The following is a 21,600-nucleotide window of genomic DNA, read 5'->3' as shown; positions in this document are numbered from 1 at the left end:
ATTTTGAAGGTGGTTCTTCACTACTCTGCTCATTTTCTCTGTTCTTAATTCATCGGCTGCGGTGGGTTTTGTTGTTTCTGTTCTGCTCCAGGGTGGTCGTACTCTGGTAACTGTGTAGTGCATCCTCTGTGGTGTGAGAAGACGGAAGGGTTTTAATTAGAGGAAAGTCAAGGTTGCGTCTGACGCACCAGCGTTAAACAAGGGAGCAGGTGAACTCTGCAGATGCCTCATAACGTCTGAGGGGTTTTCTGCGGTCTCTAATGGGCTGGAGGGTGATGTTAAGGTTTGTCTGACAGCACTCTCTGTAACCCTAACCTTGTCATAAAATGGTTTCCTTGTCTCCTTGGGTGTTTGCGGATGCCATTGTGAACGTTCGGGCGATTGGAGTAAGCAGCTCTCTTCTTCTCGCCTTGGCCCCAGTCTGAATGCGTTGCTGTACTCCTCATGGTGGGAGTAGTTCTTTGTTCAGTTAAACTTCAAGGCCAACTTAACTCTGAGATCTTTCATCTTGTTCTCAGTGTCCCCCAGAGCACAGCTGGCTCTGGTAATGCTAACAGAATGCAAAGCAGATGTGAAGTTCAGCGCAGACTCGTCCATGAGTTCATCCATGAAGTTCAGCGTAGCGTGGGCACGTCCCTGTGTTCACACGTGAAGTTCAGTGTACTTCATACATGGCCCCGTGTTCATCCTGGTCACGACCGTTTGCTGCCTGCCACACGGCCACTTGGACATTAGAGAGAGAGGAAGACGGACACAGACAGAGACAAGTTTAAACATTCTGCTGGTGGTGTGTGTCTGTCTGAGGACAGGTGTACACTCACTCATGAAACAGTATTGCGTGTCCTCCTGCGTCTCTCTTCAATACAAATGAGACCTGCCCTGCTTTTAACGGTATTGGTCTTTGTTGTTGTTCAGAGCGCAGTGAAAAAGGACACGGTGATGAGTCACATGATGAGATGTTTGCCCATGTAGGACTCAGAGATATCCAATCATTTCTTTATAATGTCATCTTAAAGACTCGCTCAGGGCAGTGTAGGCTGCCGGGCGGAGCCTGGGGTGGACTCGGGGTGAAGCTGTTTCTGGAGGCTGGGGCCAGATGCCAGTAGCTGGGGTGGTCTCTGGAGGCGTAGGAGTGGTCTCTTTGCTGGGCGTGGTCTCTGGAGGCGTAGGAGTGGTCTCTTTGCTGGGTGTGGTCTCTGGAGGCGTAGGAGTGGTCTCTTTGCTGGGCGTGGTCTCTGGAGGCGTAGGAGTGGTCTCTTTGCTGGGCGTGGTCTCTGGAGGCGTAGGAGTGGTCTCTTTGCTGGGCGTGGTCTCTGGAGGCGTAGGAGTTATTTCTTTGCTGGGCGTGGTCTCTGGAGGCGTAGGAGTGGTCTCTTTGCTGGGCGTGGTCTCTGGAGGCGTAGGAGTGGTCTCTTTGCTGGGCGTGGTCTCTGGAGGTGTAGGAGTGGTCTCGTTGCTGGGCGTGGTCTCTGGAGTTTCTGCTGCTTTTTTCCACTGTGCTAACTGAGTCACTGACAGTGATGAAGATTTTTAATTTCAATGGTTCACACTTTAACATTTTTAATAAAGTTTAGCTGATGGGCCCCACTCTGCCTAATAGCTCTGCTGACTCCATACTTCCTCTCTCCCCTCCCCCCTCTTCCTTCTCCACTACCTTCAAAAATTAGACTCATGAATAGTGCATGAGGCATTTCCCTTTCCCTGTGTTGGTTAAACTTGTCTAATCTGGAGCTGGGTTTAGCAGTTTACCAGGGCCTGTGACACACACACACACACACACACACACACATTCTCTCACATCAGGGCCTGTGACTCTCTCTCTCTCTCTCACTCACACACTCTGTGTGCATGTGATTGTCTACCCTGATTGTGTGGTGGTGTTCACTCTTACTCTCTACATGCCCATCAAGAGTCATTACAGCGCTGTTGGAGTCATTTAGCGAGGTTTGATTGAACTACACCCGGAGTTACATCTGACACACACGCACACACACACACTCACACTCACACACTCCCAGACATTCTCACTCCCTCTTCTGCCCCTGTCTCCCCAGAGCACTGTGAGATGCTGAGCAGCTGTCCGGAGGATGAGCCCATGACCCTGAGTGAGGAGTGTGTGGACGCCACAGTGGACGAGTCTCTGCTGGAGACCAGTCCCATCCAGTCCCCCCTGCAGGTGTTTGCTGGTATGGGCGGCCTGGCGCTGATCGCAGAGAGGCTCCCAATGCTCTACCCTGACGTCATCCAGCAGGCTAGTACTCCATCTGCTCCACCTGTTCGCCCACCCCTTTATCACACTTCCAGTTCATCACCTGCTTTATGCTCAGGACTTCTATTAAACTGACAAACGTGCAGAGGCGAGCTTCTAAAAACCTCACAACAGCAACGTGAGGAAGAGTGTGAAGAACTACCCCATCACCAGGGCCACACTGCCGTGCGTGCGCTTGGTGAATCGCACCATGCTGGGAAACTTTTCTCTCCTTCATTTTCCTTCTGCTTTAGGCAACAAACAGTGATGACCAAGAGCAGAAGCAGAAGCAGACTAAAGCACGATCCTACTGAGCAGAAGGTTCTTTAAGTCTAAATCAGGGCTGAGGGCTAGAAAACTCTCAGAAGAGCAAAAATTCATCAGACGTGTACATCCGACTAAGTGGAAGTAATCTGAGTACACAGACCTTTACTGACCCCGTGAGAAACTGTAGCAGGGCCGGCACTAGCCCGCCCCGCTCACGTCTGGCATGAGACGTGTGTTCACGTGTGCATTTCCACACATCCCTGCATTTGTTTATTACAGTGATACTGCCCTTCCTGCTACGTTTTGTCAGCATTTGTTTTTGCGTGTGTGTGTGTTTCCCTTACTGCAGGTCAGTGCCCCTGTCGCTCCAACCTCTGCCCCCGAGAAGCCCAAAGACAGTGATCAGTTTGAGTGGGTCACGATTGAGCAGTCTGGTGAGCTGGTGTACGAGGCCCCTGAGAGTCTGGCCGCGGAGCCCCCACCTATCAAGTCTCCTGTGCCCAGCACGTCGCCCATCCCTGCCCACTCCCTCGCCGCCTTCGGCCTTTTCCTGCGGCTGCCCGGCTACGCTGAGGTGCTCCTCCAGGAACGGAAACACGCCCAGTGTTTGCTCCGACTGGTGCTCGGCGTCACTGACGACGGCGAGGGAAGTGAGTATAGCCTCACGCAACACCTTCACTTTCTCTGCATTTGTCAGATGCCACAAAGAATACAAAAGCAAGGTTGAAATGATGAAAAAAGGAGCGTAATTATATATGATGTGGCAGGTTTGTTTTCTGTGTGTAACGTCAGTCGGTGAGAACAATTGTGACCCTGCTGCCTGTATAATGTCAACAGTCCCTTCACCAAGGGTTTGGCTGTTTGTTTTCACGTGAGAGACGTTAGCGTCCCTCGTCCTGTTTACGGGCTGTAAACGACATATAAGACACTTCTCTGTGATCCCAGTGCAGATATAATCCAGCCTGCTGACTGGCTGAAGTATTTTAACAGCTGTGTAGAAAAGTGGGAACTGGAGACTAAATGCTCTGTGGAAAGGGGCCCTCAGAACATGTGCGCATGCCTCCCTGGCCCCTCCTCCCTTATCGTTGTTAAGTGCTGCCTTTACAATGATCCAGTTGGCCCACGCAAGATTTCACCTCTAGTGTGCAACAGTCACAGATGGCCTAGTAATTTATGGCATGACTGGTCACTGAGCACTGCGCACACCCTCTCTCTCTCTCTCTCTGTCAATTCAAGGTAGCTTTATTGGCATGATTGTATCGGGTACAATTTTGTCAAAGCAAATAGTGTGGACCTCTCCCTTTTCTCTCTCTCTCACTCCCACTCCCACACACACAAGCAAACCAGGACCGTCAGGTGCATTAGGCACCCTCATTACGCGTGCGTGTGCGTGTGTGTGTGTGCGTGCGTGTGTGCGTGCGCGCTCTATGTCCCCAGCACGTCTCCACTGATTAGTTAAGTGTGTGTCTGCCCCACTGATTAGCCTAATTGTGCATGGATGATTGATGGACACGTTTGTTGACTGCTTTAGTGTGTAATTGTGTGATTGACTGGTCTGGTGTCCATCTTCCCTCTCCCTCTGCCCCCCAGGTCATATCCTTCAGTCTCCGTCAGCAAACGTCTTGCCCACGCTGCCCTTCCATGTTCTCCGCTCCCTCTTCAGTGCCACACCCCTCACCACGGATGACGGCCTCGTTCTGCGTCGCATGGCACTGGAGATCGGTGCCGTACACCTTATCCTGGCCTGCCTCTCTGCCCTGAGCCACCACGCCCCCCGCGTGCCCAACGGCGGTGCCAGCCAGAGCGAGGTATGACTTCTCCACCTACCCCTCACAGGATCTACATCACAGCGGGTGGGGTCTTGACCCACACCACCCCATTGGAAATAGCGACTGTTCTCCTCTAGTGTAATTATACTTATTACTCAGCCATACTACCTACGTCTCATTTCTCAGCGAGTGCTAGAGTGCTGATCCCAGAACAGTCCATTCTGAGTAGCTGCTGTAGGTTTTTAACTCAAGCTTCCCTCCGAACTGCTGTAGCATTTGCTAGCATCCAGACCTCCAACCGCACCAGCACAAACTCTGAGAGAACACACCATTTATACTGGCTATGCTGGGACAGTAGCACGCTGTCCCCTGCAACACACACACCCACTGTTCACACACACACACGCGCACACACAGAATGCTAATGAGGGCCCACTCCTGTACTGGGGCGATGGCCGTTATCCACTCCTGTCATATCTGCCTTAGTGTGGATGTGTGAAGGGTTGCCACGTCCTCTCCCCAGTCCCCCCTCTGTAATGTGGGCTGGGAATTGCCATGGACGCTATGGATTTAATAGACTCAACTCTGTCTATGTTTGAAATGCTTTTAATAAAGGCCATAGCAGCCAGACTGCTCTATTCAGCCACTAAAAGACACCTCACGCAGTGTGTGTGTGTGTGTGTCCTCTACTCGTGCTGTGTTTATTACAGTGTGCTCAAAAGCTCTCATAATCAACCACTAGTTGTCGTCATGGAGATCCCAGAGCTGTAGCCTTGGGAAATGAACCAAATGAAGGCATCAGCACCTCCTAAATGACCCTGAAAACCACTCCACTCTGTCAGGACAACACTGCACTGTTAACGTTAACTCTCCTTCCTGAGTCTCGGAGACGCCGAAACTCCTACGGGAATACCGCAATTCTCCCCTGGTCACAAATCCAGTGGTTTTAAGTATTGTGAATAAAAATTTGCACTTTGCAAAACTTTTGTGCCATAGTGAAGACTTAAATTGACTCTGCTGCAATGGTTGAGAGCTTTGGAGGGTTGGTCTGAGGGTTCTGGGGCGGAGCTCTGAAGGTGGGGGGGGTTTGGCTGAGGGTTCTGGGGCAGAGCTCTGACTGGGGGGGGGTAGTTGGGCTGAGGGTTTTGAGGCCGAGCTCTGAAGGTGGGGGGGTTGGCTGAGGGTTCTGGGGCGGAGCTCTGATGGGGGGTGGGGTTGGGCTGAGGGTTTTGAGGCAGAGCTCTGTCTCTGCTATGAGTGGTGAGGTTGATGGGTGTTGGACAGCTGTTTGTGGATTTACGGTATGGCCAGACTGAGCGCTAGCTAAAGGTCCATCACTGCCATAATGGACGTCCTTGGACTAGGGAGGCACAGAGCACAGCAGATACCACAGCGCAGCCTGTGTCAGAGGGCCAGGGTCACACACACGCACTCGTTCTCTCTGTTGTAACTCATACTTTTTCATCTCTCTCTCTCTCTCTCTCTCTCTCTCTCTCTCTCTCTCTCTCTCGCCCACCATTATATACAGTGTAATTCTCTCCACTCACCCTGTGTTCGTCCATGCTGTCTAAGCCAGTTTGAGTTTGCCTAAGCTCCACCCCATTTTTGAGTGGTGTTTGAGCAGTAGCAACTGTAGTCGATCGAGTGAAAGTGGCCTTCTTGAAAGAAAGTGTTATAGACAGTGCTAAGAATTATGGGAGGTGAGAAGTTGTTTTGGGAGGGTAATTTGTCTCCTTGCACCACTTTTTGCAACCAGCCAGTCCTGCAGTCTGAATTCCCCAGGCAGAGGCGGCAGCGCAGAACTTCCCCTCCGCACACTGGAGTGTCTGTGCAGCTTCCCAGCCTCACTCCACGGAAACTGGGATCACTGTAGTGTCAGCTCGCTGTCTGTGTGAAGAGCAGGCTGTGAGCGGCTGGAGCCCCTGCCACGCCAGGACAAATGAGTGACAAACACTCCAGTGAAGTGTGTGTGTGTGTGTGTGTGTGTACAGTCAGGACATGCTTTTCAAGTCATCACTTCAAGCAGGTGTGAGTTCAGGTCACTGAACATCAGAGGTAGTGCGTCTCAGAGACGGCAGTTTGCTTTTTGCCAGTTGATGTCACACCGCCTGTTTCACCTCCTCACTGACTCTGCTCACACCTCCGTTCCTCACTGGACTGTCCTGCCCGTCTTCTGGATTAACATCGTCAGGGTTTTTCTTCCTGTTTGCTCAGCAGTGTCTGAGCGCGTTGCAGACCTGCCCTGAGAGACCGCGCAAGCCATCCTTGAGGGCTCGTCTCTGGGCTGCTCCTCTAACTCCTTTATTCCTTTCAGACTGAAATGATTTTGATACGTTTATGTGAAAACAAAGCTCACGCCAGCTCAGTAGTGGTGAAAGCTTCTTAGAGCCACAGTATTGTAGGTGGGACGTCTCCTCTCATCTCTTCTCATTCCTGCCCATTTGCTTTCTGTGGCTGTCAGATGAAAGTGGGGCACAAACTGCACTGTTTGGTCACTGGGGTTTTTATCAGTGGGTGATCAGCAAACTGCAGCTGTCCCACGTAAGTGGCACTGTGTGTGTGTGTGTGTGTGTGTACGCGTAAGCTGCAGATGTTTGAGTTGGCTTGGTGTGTGGCTAGTGAAACTTCATGTGTGTTTAGTGCATAACTGTGTGTGTGTGTGTGTGTGTGTGTGTGTGTGTGTGTGTGTGTGTGTGTGTACGCGTAAGCTGCAGATGTTTGAGTTGGCTTGGTGTGTGGCTAGTGAAACTTCATGTGTGTTTAGTGCATAACTGTGTGTGTGTGTGTGTGTGTGTGTGTGTGTGCGTGCGTGTGTGTGTGTGCGCGCGCTAGCCGCAGGTGTCCAGCGGGCACGGTGGGGGCACCACGGAGGAGCAGCAGCTGTACTGGGCAAAGGGCACGGGCTTTGGCACGGGCTCCACGGCCTCGGGATGGGACGTGGAACAGGCACTCACCAAACAACGGCTGGAGGAGGAGCATGTAACTTGTCTACTGCAGGTACCACGCACACTCACACACTCTCTCACACACACATACACAGTCTAAGAACATGATGGGCAGGAAGATTGAATGAATATTCCATTTTCAGAGTTTTGTGAAGGGTCGTTTCTCCATTAGATTTGTGATTGTGTGTTTGTGTGTGTGTCAGGTGTTGGCGAGCTACATTAACCCTGCAGGGTGTGTGGGTGCAGTGGAAACCCCCTCGGTGGAAGGCAGGGGTCACAACAGTGCAGCTCTGCCCTCAGTCCTGCAGGAGCTCCTGAGCCAGTCCTGTCTCATCCCCGCCATGTCCTCCTATCTCCGCAACGACTCCGGTACACCTGCTCTCCTGAGCCTGCGCGTGTGTGTGTCCTGTGTTTTATTGGCATGCTTCTTGTTTTTGGGAAGACGTTCTCAGCCATGTAGCTGCTGAGTGCTGAGTACTGAGGCCTGAGTACTGAGGCCTGAGTACTGAGGCGTGAGTGCTGAGGCATGAGTACAGAGGGAGGAGTGCTGAGGTGTGAGGAGTACAGAGGCATGAGGCATGAGGGAGGAGTGCCGAGTAAAGAGGCATGAATACTGAGGCGTGAGTACTGAGTGGGCCTGTGCAGCTTTGTGGGAGTGAGTCTGTGTTTGGCTGCAGGTGTGTTTACATCACACCTTTACTGAAAACAATGTGTGTCAGCAGGTGGAGCTCTGTCTGTGTCTCTCGCTCTCTCTCTGTCTGTGTGTTTCTCTGTCTGTCTATCTGTCTCTGTCTCTTTCTGTCTGAGTGACTGTCTGTGTGTGTCTCTGTCTCTCTGTGTGTGTCTCTCTGTCTCTCTGTGTGTCTCTCTCTTTCTTTCTGTCTGTCTGTGTGTCTCTCTGTCTGTGTTTCTCTGTCTGTCTCTGTCTGTCTGAGTGACTGTCTGTGTGTGTGTCTGTCTCTCTGTCTCTCTGTCTGTGTGTCTGTCTCTCTGTGTGTCTGTCTCTCTGTGTCTCTCTCTCTCTCTGTGTGTGTCTCTCTCTCTGTCTGTGTGTGTGTCTCTCTCTCTCTGTGTGTGTGTGTCTCTCTCTCTCTCTGTCTGTGTGTGTGTCTCTCTCTCTCTGTCTGTGTGTCTCTCTCTCTCTCTGTCTGTGTGTCTCTCTCTCTCTGTCTGTGTGTCTCTCTCTCTCTCTGTCTGTGTGTCTCCCTCTCTCTCTCTCTGTGTGTCTCCCTCTCTCTGTCTGTCTCTGTCTCTGTCTGTGTGTCTCTCTCTCTGTGTTTGTCTCTGTCTCTCTGCCTGTCTGTGTGTGTGTGTGTCTCGCTCTCTCTGTCTGTCTGTGTCTCTCTCTGTCTGTCTCTCTGTCTGTGTCTGTCTGTCTCACTCTGTGTCTCTCTCTGTGTGTGTGTGTGTGTGTGTGTGTGTGTGTGTGTGTCTCTCTCTCTCTGTGTGTGTGTCTCTCTCTCTGTCTGTCTGTGTGTGTGTGTCTCTCTCTCTCTCTGTTTCGGTCTCTCTGTGTCTGTGTCTGTGTGTGTGTGTCTGTGTGTGTGTGTGTCCTAAGAGCCATGAACTGGTATTGTGTTGTATGTCTGATTTGTATACTGTCAGTTACTTAAGATTGGGTGGTTGGATGTTATGGGTGTATGTGTGTGTTCTTGGTGGTTGTGTGAGGAGAGTCTTCATAGTGGTTGATGTGATTTGTGTGTGTGTGTGTGAAAGAGAGAGCTCTGTAAATGTGCATTAGGGAAAATGAAGTCGACTGTAGGTGCTTTAATGCCTGTTTTCCTAATTAAACGCACGAAGAGCTAAGTGTAGTAATTAGTTCTCTGCTGCAGGTTTCAACTCTGTGTGTGTGTTGATCGTCCAGGCTTCCTCTCTGCTCCCCTCTGACTCACAGGGAGTTGTCTGGCTAAACAGAGCCACGTTAGCATTCACCTCACTGCCATCAGGAGGGCCGTCATCAGTCTGTAGGAGAGGCTACAGGGGGGAGAGAGAGAGAGAGAGAGAGAGAGAGAGAGAGAGAGAGAGAGAGACCGGGGGAGGATAGTGAATGTTTATGCAATAGGTAGGTAGGCAAGAGATGATTGGGGGGGAGTGATATGGGTAGAGAAGAGAAATGAAGATGGAGAAGAGTGACACGAGAGAAGAGAGGGAGAGAGAGTGTAAGAGGAGTGTTGTGTGTAAGAGGAGGGAGTGCACTGGCTGTGGCCGGAGCTACAGGGTACTGATGACGCATCAGTGATGATTAAACAGGAAGGGTTGAACTGTTTAGGAACGTCCCATTCTGATAGCCGGGGGGGGGGGGGCGAAACCCAGAGACACAGAAGGGAAGCAGCAGAGGCGTGCGCGCGCATGTCAGGCTGAATCTTTTTGGTATTCACCAGGAATAGTAGGACTGTATTGCATGGGGGTTGTAGTGCAGCTCTGATGCCTGATCTCCCATGGGACTTTAAATCAGAAAACAGAGAGAGAGAGACTCAGGAGAGGAAATTGGCCCCCACACCTGGTGGACTAATACATACCCTATCACAAGACCTGCCCCTGTGTCGTCTCCATGTTTCCTGCATTGTATGGAGCATTGATCTGACCCCAAATGGACTGTCCACCTCCCCTGGGGGACAGGAATAGATAAGTAAAGTACTGGGGAATCAGTAAGCAATGAATTACAGCATGGACATTAGTTACATATGTTCACGTTAATCACACATTTGCCTTTTAGTGCCAAGGTTTTAGCCTCCGTGTTTGGTTTGATTGATTATTTGTTTTTACATTCGTTTTGTTCTCAAACTGAGCACCTGTGCCACATGTCTCTGCCACGCACTGGTCTACCGTGAACTCTAGAAATCCGTTAACGTCTTCGCACACAGCTGCACCACACACTTTTGTTTACTTGTTTAAAATAATTATTCGCATAATAAACAAAATAGCTTAGTCCAGTAACACAGTCTCATCAATGAAGAATACAACAATCGAATGCTTAAGATATGACAGGCCTTTCTAATTCCTGCTAGCACAGGGTGTCAGGCTAACCTGAACCCTAAACCCTAATCCTCTTACACTTGTGTCTAGTCCTTTTGCTTTAAATGTTCACCAGGTGTTTAGTTCGAATTTTTCTGCTTTTTGCCTGGTTTGATTTCTGCCCAGTATCTGTTGTCTGGTTTGTAGTTGTGGTGTTGAATCTATAGTGTAGTGTTCAGTAATGTTTCGGTAGTGAGGGTGTAATTATGTACTGAAATATAAACCAGGCCTCTTGGTCTGTTATGAAGGCGCTGTTATATGGGGCTGTTCAGGCGTTTGTCATTGGTTTTGTTCTATTCAGCCACTTTCTTGCACAAGGACAGAAACAGAGCTGTGTAGACTCAACACTATTGTGCAGAACTTTAAAATGTGAAATTTCGCTCCGTCAGTCCTGTTCTGTAGCGCTTGGGGACAAATGTTTAACTGCAACAGGTTTTATTTCAATTTGATTATGCTTCTTTAGGGAACAGGTCAGGGCGTCATGAAATCTCAGAATTCACCGAACACAGATTATTTTGGTGAAAAATTATCTTTTTATGCTGCACTTTGAGATTTCATGGTGCACTGAATTGAATATTTAGAAATAATTAGAAATTCAGCTCTCACACCCAGAGCTGCTTTCCTCTGTCCTTCCCTGCTGTCCGTGAGCATGCTGCACATGCATCCTGGAGAGTTGAGCTTAGGAGTATTTAGGATCTTGGGGGTTTGGAAATATCCCGAGAATTTTATTTTGGCCAAAAAAAACCCTCAAAACACATTCATTATCAAAATGTATTAATGGACTGAAGTCAATTCTAACATGGCAAAATAGCTGCTGTTGAAGAACTTAGAGATCAGTGCATCACACAAGAACCACGTCATACATTTACTGGTGTTTACAGTCCTTGTGGAGGTGGTGGGGTGTTGGTGTTTAGTTGAATGTGTGGTGTTTGGTAGTTGTGATCACCCTGCTGTTTGGCTTTCAGGAGCAGGGTGGTGACATCATCTGTGTTCAGTGGCTGTATGAGGGCGGGACTAGGAGATGGTGTACTTGTACAGTGTTTTCCCTTTGACTCCTCCCAGCCAGCCTCTTCCTGGGGCCCTGGCTTTACATGCCTCTTGGATGGCAGTCTGTGGTAAAACCACTCACAGTACAGCTCCATATCACATGAGCTTGACTATTGTATGCTTCTTTTACTAATGAGGTCATTTCCTCTTTTTTGTGGTTAAAGGTGTGGCTCAGTCTCGGGGGCGGGGTCTTGGCTCTGATCTTTTCCTCGCACATGTCGGGATTCTTCCCCTCTCTCTGTCTTTGAGTGTGTGTCCTGTCCTCCCTCCACTGCGTTCACACACAGCCTGTCTTCTCTGAGCACCTCTCCACACCCTCCGTTCTCTATGGCTGCTGTTTATCCTCCCTTTGGGGAGGGCGATCTCACACACACACACACACTCCCCTTGGAATGCCATCTTTAAACACATAAGCTTCCCTGCTGAATAATCTTATCTCTTGCTCTCACTCGCTCGCTCGCACTGTCTTTCTCTCTCTCTCTCTTTCTCTTACACACACACACACACACACACACACACACACACACAGCTGGCCGAGCCTCCACCTCCCGGTGTGGTTGGAGCAGTGTCCTGTATTAGTCAGGGGTGTCTTGGCAGTCCTTCTGAGAGGCACTCATGGTCCTCCATCACTGCTACACAGACACAGGACTGAGGGTCCCACCTCGCTGCACTCCTGCCATAGTGCACACACACGCAGGGGCTGGATTGAGTGGAGACAGCATTGGGAAGTGTGTGTGCATGTGTGTCTCACTAAGTGAAACAGGTGTTAGAGGTGTAGACAGTAACACACTGCAGCAATTAGTACATTCATCTCGTCATGCACCCCCCCCATGTCTGTCTGTCTCTCTCTTTCTCTCTATTTCTCATATCAACTCTCTCCCTTCTCTCTTTCCTGCAGCTCCACCTTTATCACTCCTTCCCACTCTTCTTTTTCTGTTTTTCCTTTTTCCATTCTTTTCGTCTTCATCTCCACTTAATCATTCTCCTCTCTTCATCCAGTGTGTGCTGTCTCCTTCATACCTGCCCCAGTAAATTTCTTTTCTATTTCTCCTTATATGTTCTGACTTGCACTCTCTCGTTCTGTCTCACACATAGCCACCCACACACACTCTCACCCACCCACACACACTCTCACCCACCCACACACACTCACCCACACACTCACACACACGCACACCCACCCACACACACTCTCACACACTCACACCCACCCCCACACACTCACACCTACCCCCACGCACACCCACCCACACTCTCACCCACCCACACACTCTCACCCACCCACGCACTCTCACCCACCCACGCACACCCACTCACACACACGCACACCCACCCACACACACACACACACACACCCTCTCACACCCACACACACACACACACACACTTACCCCCTCTGCACACTCTCACCCGCGCACACTCTCACCCGCGCACACTCACCCACACTCACGCCCTCCATACACTCACACACACACTCACCCACCCACTCTCATACACCCTCAGACACACTCACCCACTCTCACACCCACATACACTCACACCCTCTCACCCCCCCACACACTCTCACCCACACACACACACACCCACCCACTCTCACACCCACTCTCACACCCACCCACCCACCCACCCACTCTCACACCCACCCACCCACCCACCCACTCTCACACCCACTCACACACCCACTCTCACCCACTCACCCCCCCACTCACTCCCACCCACTCACACACACACACACACATACACACCCACGCTCTCTCTCTCACACACACACTCACCTACACACACACACACACACACTCACCTACACACACACACTCACCTACACACACACACACTCACTCACCCCCCCACACACACCCACACACACTCTCTCTCACACACCTACACACACATACACACACTCTCTCTCTCACACACACCTACACACACACACTCTCTCTCACACACCTACACACACACTCTCTCTCTCACACACCCACACACACACTCTCTCTCACACCCACACACACACACACACACACACACCCACCCACACTTACCCCCTCCGCACACACTCACCCGCGCACACACTCACCCGCGCACACTCACCCACACTCACCCCCTCCATACACACACACACACACACACACTCACCCACCCACTCTCATACACCCTCACACACTCACCCACACTCACACCCTCTCACACACACACACTCACCCCCCCACACACTCACCCCCCCACACACTCTCACACACCCACTCTCACACACCCACTCACCCCCCCACACACACTCACCCACACACACTCACCCCCACACACACTCACCCCCACACACACTCACCCCCACACACCCACTCTCACCCACTCACCCCCCCACACACACTCACCCACACACTCTCACCCACACACTCCCACCCACTCCCACACACACACCCACTCACTCCCACCCACTCTCACACACACACTCACACCCTCACACCCTCACCCTCACACCCAACACACACACTCACCCCCCCACACACTCACCCCCACACACACTCACCCCCACACACACTCACCCCCACACACCCACTCTCACACACCCACTCTCACACACCCACTCACCCCCCCACACACACTCACCCACACACTCTCACCCACACACTCTCACCCACCCACTCCCACACACACACACACACACACACACCCACCCACTCTCACACACCCACTCTCACACACTCACCCCCCCACACACACCCACCCACACCCCACACACGCTCTCACACACACACACACACACACACACACACACACCCACACCCTCACACACCCACACATACACATCCACTCTCTCTCTCACACACACACTCACCTACACACACACACACACACACACACACTCACCTACACACACACTCTCACCTACACACACACACTCACCCCCACGCACACACACACACGCACACACACACACACACATTCACCCCCACCCACACACCCACTCTCTCCCACACACTCACCCACCCACCCACGCATTCTCTCCCACACACACTCTCTCTCACACACACACACACCCACACACACACACTCTCTCTCTCACACACATCTACACACACATACTCTCTCTCACACACCCACACACACACACTCTCTCTCTCTCACACACACACCCACACACTCTCCCACACTCACCCACACACTCACCCACCCACGCATTCTCTCCCACACACACCCACACACACACACTCTCTCACACACCCACACACACACACTCTCTCACACACCCACACACACACACTCACTCTCTCTCACACCCACACACACTCTCTCTCTCTCTCTCTCTCTCTCTCTCACACACACACACACACACACACACTCCTCTCTCTCCCTGAGTGCTGTGCTACTGCAGTATCTGTTCTCTTTTTGTTTCTCTCCCTTGCTGTATGGAGTCTCTCTCTCCTCCTCTTCTCCTCCGGGGTGTGGAGGTCGTGAACTTTAGGCCAAATCCCTAGTGAATTATCTCAATTCCTTTTCAATTTGTTCATATTCATTTATCTTTCTGCACTTGACATTAGTGGGACTGTCACCTGCTGTGGTTTCTGCCGTACAGAGAATTCTCAGGTGTTTCTCATGTTTGTTTTCCAGCTGTGTGTGTTGTGTATTAGTCAAAGATCTTTAGTGCACAGACCTACACCTTTCACACAACGCTGTTCATCACTGCTCTTAGTGAACATCCAAACACACACACACAGGCTATAAATGGTCACGACTCCTGACTACAAGAGAACCAAGTTTAGTCAGTTGTTTCTTAGCCTCTGAGGCCGAGTTCCTTCTGCAGTCCTGGTGCACACCTGTCTCTTGTCCCTTGTCCAGGTTCTCCGCTAACTGGGTAGCGCCTCATGAGCTGGAGATGACGTGCTGGACTATGTCTTCAGACTGTGTCTGCCACGGGGACCCCAGGACAGCGCTTAACACCACAGCATCTAGTACCAGCTAGTGGGAGCTGTGATGGCCTCTCTGTGCTGTTGTGGACATGCTGTGTGGCTGTGCGTGTCCTGCTGGATACGCTTCATGTGAACAGCTTTCCGGACCCTGCCCTTTAATGCAGCACCGTGTGCGGGACAGAGCCGTGGCTCTGGAGCCCTGTTGGCTGACCTCACACCCCCCTGACATGCCCTGGTGTTTTTCTGTGTGGATGGCCATGGGCTATTCTCATGTATGTGAGGTTATTTTTACCAAATGTTGCTTCCCCTCTCTCCATTCCTCTCTCCATCTGCTGTCTCATTAGTACTCCCACAGCACCGACCCACAATTGTGCATGTGCATTTACACCCCCCCTTCGCAAAGCTTTTTGGATCTAGCTGAAGCATCACACATATGCCAAACTGTCAAACTCCACACACATATCCCCTCTCTCATTAAAACACACCATTCTAGTCACTCACACATGCCTTTTGTGCACACACACACACACACACACGCACACACTCATGGTTCCTCCATTAAATCAAACAACGCGTACGACCCTCTGAATACATATTTCATTTTATTGATCAAATTTCCTATTGCACAGTACATCTAGTGGGTAATAATAGGTCGGATATAAAATCTTTGTCCTTTGTACAGGAAGAGTGTGGTGACCCCGTGAACCCACACTAGTGTCAGCAGGTGAAACCATGTCAGGGGGTGGTCCCTATTCCCATCTGAAAAATGTTCCAGTCTGAGATGATCTAATCTTGTCTTCCTCTCCTTTTGTCTCCATGCTGTGGATCCAGTTCCGTTTCATTTAAAATAGAAAAATATTCCTGGTTGTCTTCCCTGCGCTCTCTCTGTCTTCTCCACATATACGCACAAACCTTGTCATCCTTTTGCTTTAGTTCCTCATGGCAACAGTAAGAAAATACTGACACTGTCACTCCTGGTACTTTCTCCATGCGTGTGTGCACGCATATGTTTGGGTGTGGTGAGTAAGGTGTGTTGGACAGGCTGCGTGCGGTTGTATTTCCACATAATGGAAGCCAAGTGTTGTGTTATGTAATTGGTGTTACCATGGTAACCAAGTCCCCTTGGTCAGTGAGAAGGGGAAAGAAGAGCCCACCCTCCCAGGATGCCGTGGAGCACTGGGCTGTCCAGTGAATTGTGTCCCATACCAGTTTCAGCCTTTGGGGGGATGCTAGCATTCTCAGTCCCCATCAGGTGTGATCTCCCCCCAGCCAAGCGCCGTCCCCTGCGGTCCCGCCTGGTGTCATCTATCCAGGTCTTTGCTGTGGTTCCCTTCCTCCTCACACGCCGCATACCACATGGCTCCGCCCACCGCCTCTTTGCCACGCCCAGATGCCCCCACCCCTCACCTCTGGCCTGGTCTCTGACTCTGCTCTGCAGCGCCCCTCACAGGGTGGTGTAGATGTAGACGAAAACAATGACGAAGAGGTTGAGGAAGGTGCCGATGATTCCGAGCAGGGCGAGCATGGACTCCTCCCTCTCCTCTTTGCCCTCGAGCGCACGCACCTCCTCAATGCTGATGGCCGTCGTGCCCATGCTGACCACCTGCCTCTCGCGTGCTGGTGCTTATCTACACACACACACACACACACACACACACACACACACACACACACACAGAGTGAGGGAGAGAGAGAGAGACAGTGAGGGGGTTATATGACCAGAACAAGAGAATCTGAGTGAACTGGAGAAGGCAGTGGAGAGGAATTCTTTTTTTTTTTTTTTTCCCCTCTCCTCTTCAGTCTCTCTCTCTCTCTCTCTCTCTCTCTCTCTCTCTCTCTCTATCCCTCTCCCCCTGTCATTTTGTGGAGCGGTAGTCCAGTAGTCTCCCTCATCCAGAATTCTCAAGATGAAATCCCCAGCAAGCTGTTGGAGACATGAGGAGTCACTCCCTCCCCTTTTACTTACACACACACACAGAAGCACTAATTGCTAAACTGTGAAATGGGATGTGAGCAGAGTAAGGCTACAGAGCTGAAGTCCCCCTCTGAACACACACACACACACACACACACACACACACACACACACTCACGCTCTTCTCACTGTCTCTCAAACACAGCACTCACACACACACACACGCGCGCGCACACACACTCTCTCTCTCTCCTCACTGTCTCGCACACGCACACATACACTCCTGCCCTGGGGGTATCAGAAGGGGTTTTAACACAGATATACATGCACAGCAAAAGCATCAGAGAAGACCGCTAAGAAAGACTCGCTAGAGGACAGAGGAGAGGGGGGAGAGGATGTTGAGGAGGACTTACCCTACAGCGTGCCAGGCTAGCTGAGGGAGGCTGCATACTCCAGACTCCTCACAGTTCAGGGCTCTTCTGCCCAGGACTGGGACCCACATCAGGGCCAGCTGGCCACCCAAGTCCCCACGCACACAAATACCAGAGGGAGAGAGAGCGCGTAGGTCTACAGCAGCATCTCCGTGAGCCGCGTGTGTGTGTGTGCGCGTGTATGTGTGTGTGTGTGTGTTACGCAGCTCAGACAGTCCGCTTGCTCCCCCTTCTGCACACGCGCTCACTCTCGCTCTCGCGTGCTCTCTCTCTCTCTCTCTCTCTCTCTCTCTCTGTGTCTGTGTTCCTGGTCTCCCAGCTCTGGTTCTAGTTGTCGCTGTTGGTTTGGGTTGGACTCCTTGTCTTCCGCGTGCTCTCTCTCTCCGCTGGCTCAGCCGCTAGCAGCTTTCAGCTCTGAGATCAGAGAAATCCTCCTCCCTCTCTACCCCCTTGCTTGCTTGCTCAGTTGCACTCTGTCTCTCTCTCTCTCTCCGCCCCATCACGGCTCCATTTCTTCTCTCTCTCTCTGTCGTTCAGTCACACACACACATGCTTGTTTTCTTTTGTTTTTTTTCTTCTTTTGCTCCTCCTGTCTCTTTGACCCAAACACTCAGTGACATGTAACTGCCCCCCCCCCCCCCCCCCCCCCCCCCCGCCTGCCGATTAGCAATTAGCGCCTCTTTTGTGCACTCACTTTCCCAGCAGTCTCTGTGTCTGGTGGAAGGTTGGGAGGCTCCTCCCTTTCCTCCACTGAGCATGCTCCCTGGCTCTCTGGAAACCCCGGTTGGCGTCTTTATTTCCAGTAGCCATCGCGGAGCTCAGATCATGTGGTCCTGACTCCGCCTCAGAGCCAGAAAAAAATAAATAAATAAAAATCACACCAAATGAGCAGTCAGTGTGGCTGGTAACTGTGGCGACTGAGCGTACAGTGGAGAGAAGGGGGAGTGAGTCAGGGGTCCTGTCCTTGATGTCTCGCACAACACTGCCAAGGGACGGAGGAGAAACGGTGAAGGAGGTGCATGTACGCTAGGCAACGCATGCAGCTTGAGCCTCCTGTGGCAGGGTTGGGTTGAGAGTCAGAGAAAGACTGTTTAGGAGCACGAGATGATACCCCCCCCCACACACACACACAGTTGGGCGGGTGTTAATGGCTACTAAACTCTACGTCAGTACTATAACACACTCCATTTATTTTGCTGCTCATCATAGTTGTTCCAAACCATGAGCTGTCCCTCCCAGTCCACTTGGAGACGACAGCAGTGTGTCTTACTGGTCTCTTCTTTTAGTGTTTGTGTGGGTGTCTGTGGTTTAGATGGGCAGTCAACCAGTTTGACCAATCGAATAACACATTTTTGACCCACTGACTGGTATTATTCCAGTTTATTCATTCACGTCCAGCATTTACGGTGTAGTGGACGTTTAAATCTCTCATGCCTCTCCGCTCTCACGTGTCCAGGGAAATACAGCGGTCCGAACCACACCCTCCTCCCCAAACTTCCCATAAAAGCCCTGCCCGTCCGTTGCTTCTAGGCGCACGCATATACCTGTTTGGTTTTCTCCCGCTAACCCTCCGATTTATCGTTTCAATCTGCAGTAATCTCTGCCTGGGGAGGGCGACCAGCGGGGTGAAATTACAAGGGCTCAATAAAAGTATCCCAGCCGCCTCCATTGGTCAGGGCCGGCTGATGGAGTCTGTTGACCACAGCCTCCTTTCCAGGTAACCTGGGAGCAGAGAGAGAGAGACGAGAGAGACAGGGGAAGAGAGAGAGAGAGAGAGAGAGAGAGAGAGAGAGAGAGAGAGAGAGAGAGAGAGAGAGAGAGAGAGAGAGAGAGAGAGAGAGAGAGAGAGAGAGAGAGAGAGAGAGAGAGAGAGAGAGACCCCCTCTGTGTAGCCTTTACAGCTTTGGCTGTTGACCTGAGAGGGTCACCCCAGATCGACCGTGCACTTGCAAATGTGGGGACACCCACACACACCACACAGGTTTGTGTTTCTGAGGCTTGAAGGTCCTGCACGTGTGAGTTGGGAGAGTAGATTACAGAGGTCTGCTGTAGTGGAGATTGGTTCATGATAAATCCAGATTGTCAGACTGAAGTAAACCCATGTCTCCTCACCGGTTGTTTGTCTACCTCAGAGAGAGGTAGAATTAATAAAAATTCATGTCAGGAATACGTGACATCTCCTCTCTTTCTGCTGTTTTGTATTGTTCCTTCTCTCTCTCCCTCTCTCTCTCTCGTTGTCACTCTCTGCTAATTACCACCCACACACCTCAGTCAGCGTAATGTGGGGAAATATTCTCGCACTCCTGTTAAACGAGCAATCATCTTGGCCGATTCTCCCGGTCTCCCTGAAGCCCCCTGCTGGCCTGCTGAATGCCCAATTAAATTGGCTATGGAAAGCTCCGGAAGCTGGGCTGCATTCACGGGTGTTCAGTTTTGTTCATGTGCTCCGTTGACAGAGCTGTGTGGTTAGATTATCCCATCACTGCTGTGGCCACACCGGCGCTGAACGAACGGAACGAAGGCGTTTCTTTGGAGTAGGGAGAACAGCCAGTGCGGCAGAGGGGAATCTGCTGACTGTACATCGGACACTCGTGGATTTTTCATTAGCCGGCTGATCTGAACACCACGAAAGGTTTTAATTCATCATGCAACCAGGGTTGAAATGGTAACGTGTGTGTGCGTGAGGTGGTCTTGTCCCACCTCCATCTGTGTCTATACTAAAATCCAACCCAGTGTCAGCGTTTGGGCGTGTGCTGCCTCCCGTGACTTATGCATCAGCCTGTGCTTATATTAAACCCCTCTCCTCCTCTCTCCCTCTCTCTCCCGTTCTCTCCCACTCTACAAATCCCTGTTACTTTCCACACGTCTGGCCAGTGAGGAATAACAAACACCAGTCAGGACAGGCTGTCAGGATTTATCCTGCCCCGTTGTGCGTCTGTGGGATTGGGAGCATTTTCTACTGCTAACTAAGGAAAGTAGAAGCCTAGCAGGAGACTGGGGGGAGACTGGTAGAGACTGGGGGGAGACTGGTAGAGACTAGGGGGAGACTGGGGGAGACTGGTAGAGACTGGTGCTGAAGGGCTCATTAGGAGGAGTGCGTTTTATACACTGACAGGCTTTGAGGATTTCTAGGGTCATTATGGTTTGTGGAGCTGATCCTACCCCAATGACCATCACACCTGAACATATGGGTCTGTCACGCTGGACCTGGGCTTCATAATGCTCTCTTAGAGCCATTAGGCAGTGAAGGCAGGTATCACTGAAGCAGGTATATTTTCATTAGGACAGCCTGCCTTTATCCCAGGCGGCCATAAGAACACACTCCAACACTACTGAACTGATGAAGCTCTTATTTATCTCAAATGAAGGATTGACTGACCGTAGCTGACTGTGACCTAGCGGAAGGAGAGCTGGGTTGTTTCCACAGGAGAGCAATGTGTGGTGTATTGTTACCTTGTTAGCTGGAGGTTGTACAGTCCTGAGGTCCATCCCCTCTGTCTGCTTCTCTCACACACACCCACACACACACAGTGCAAATGCTTGGCCTTGGTGTGGGTGAGACTCATATATGTTTATGGGTGGGTCATCACTCTCTCGCTCTCTTTTTTGGCCTTTGTAATGTAGTTTGGTTGTGAAGACTGTGAGACTCTGCTGTGTTTCTCTTGGTCCTTGGTCCAGTGTGCACATTGGCCATGTTTGTGCCAGTGTAATGGGTGTACCGTGCTGACGTCTCCAGGTGGGTTCAGCCCTTTTCTGGAAGACTGGTCCGACATGTCCAATGTGTCTGACACACTGGTGAGCCGTGAGCTCTGAGTTTTAGCTTTAGGCTGGTCTTACCTTAGTAGATACACACAGACGAGATCTTTCAGCATGGTTGTCTCCCGCAGACACACACGTTGTATCGTCTTGTGCAGACTTTAGCCAGGGCTGGTTGGAGAGCCTCCTGATGGACAGCTGGATCTTGTGATGAAAAGCAGGACGTTTGAAACGATATGAAGATGTGTGTATCAGGCGCACAGTCTCGGACATGTTGATGGATAAAGGTTAGATGATTCCAT

The 21,600-nt window shown here is 51.1% G+C and overlaps 1 protein-coding gene across 8 annotated transcripts in view; it reads left to right on the top strand.

Annotated features, from left to right (window-relative positions):
• birc6 (baculoviral IAP repeat containing 6) overlaps positions 1-21,600 on the top strand; it is an 87,631-nt gene that overhangs the window by 50,767 nt on the left and 15,264 nt on the right. For 7 of the 8 annotated variants that reach the window (XM_035532725.1, XM_035532723.1, XM_035532726.1 and 4 more), the window contains exons 61-65: positions 2,055-2,251; positions 2,865-3,165; positions 4,106-4,323; positions 7,117-7,281; positions 7,433-7,598. In XM_035532725.1, coding sequence (XP_035388618.1) covers positions 2,055-2,251; positions 2,865-3,165; positions 4,106-4,323; positions 7,117-7,281; positions 7,433-7,598 — 1,047 coding nt within the window. The remainder of the gene's footprint in view (positions 1-2,054; positions 2,252-2,864; positions 3,166-4,105; positions 4,324-7,116; positions 7,282-7,432; positions 7,599-21,600) is intronic. The other variant, XM_035532722.1, reaches the window with a different exon arrangement.

Source organism: Electrophorus electricus, chromosome 13 (genome assembly GCF_013358815.1).
Source record: "Electrophorus electricus isolate fEleEle1 chromosome 13, fEleEle1.pri, whole genome shotgun sequence".
NCBI classification, from domain to species: Eukaryota; Metazoa; Chordata; class Actinopteri; order Gymnotiformes; family Gymnotidae; genus Electrophorus; species Electrophorus electricus.
The sequence above is the reverse complement of the archived record's forward strand: the minus strand, read 5'-3'. Positions and strand labels throughout refer to the sequence as shown.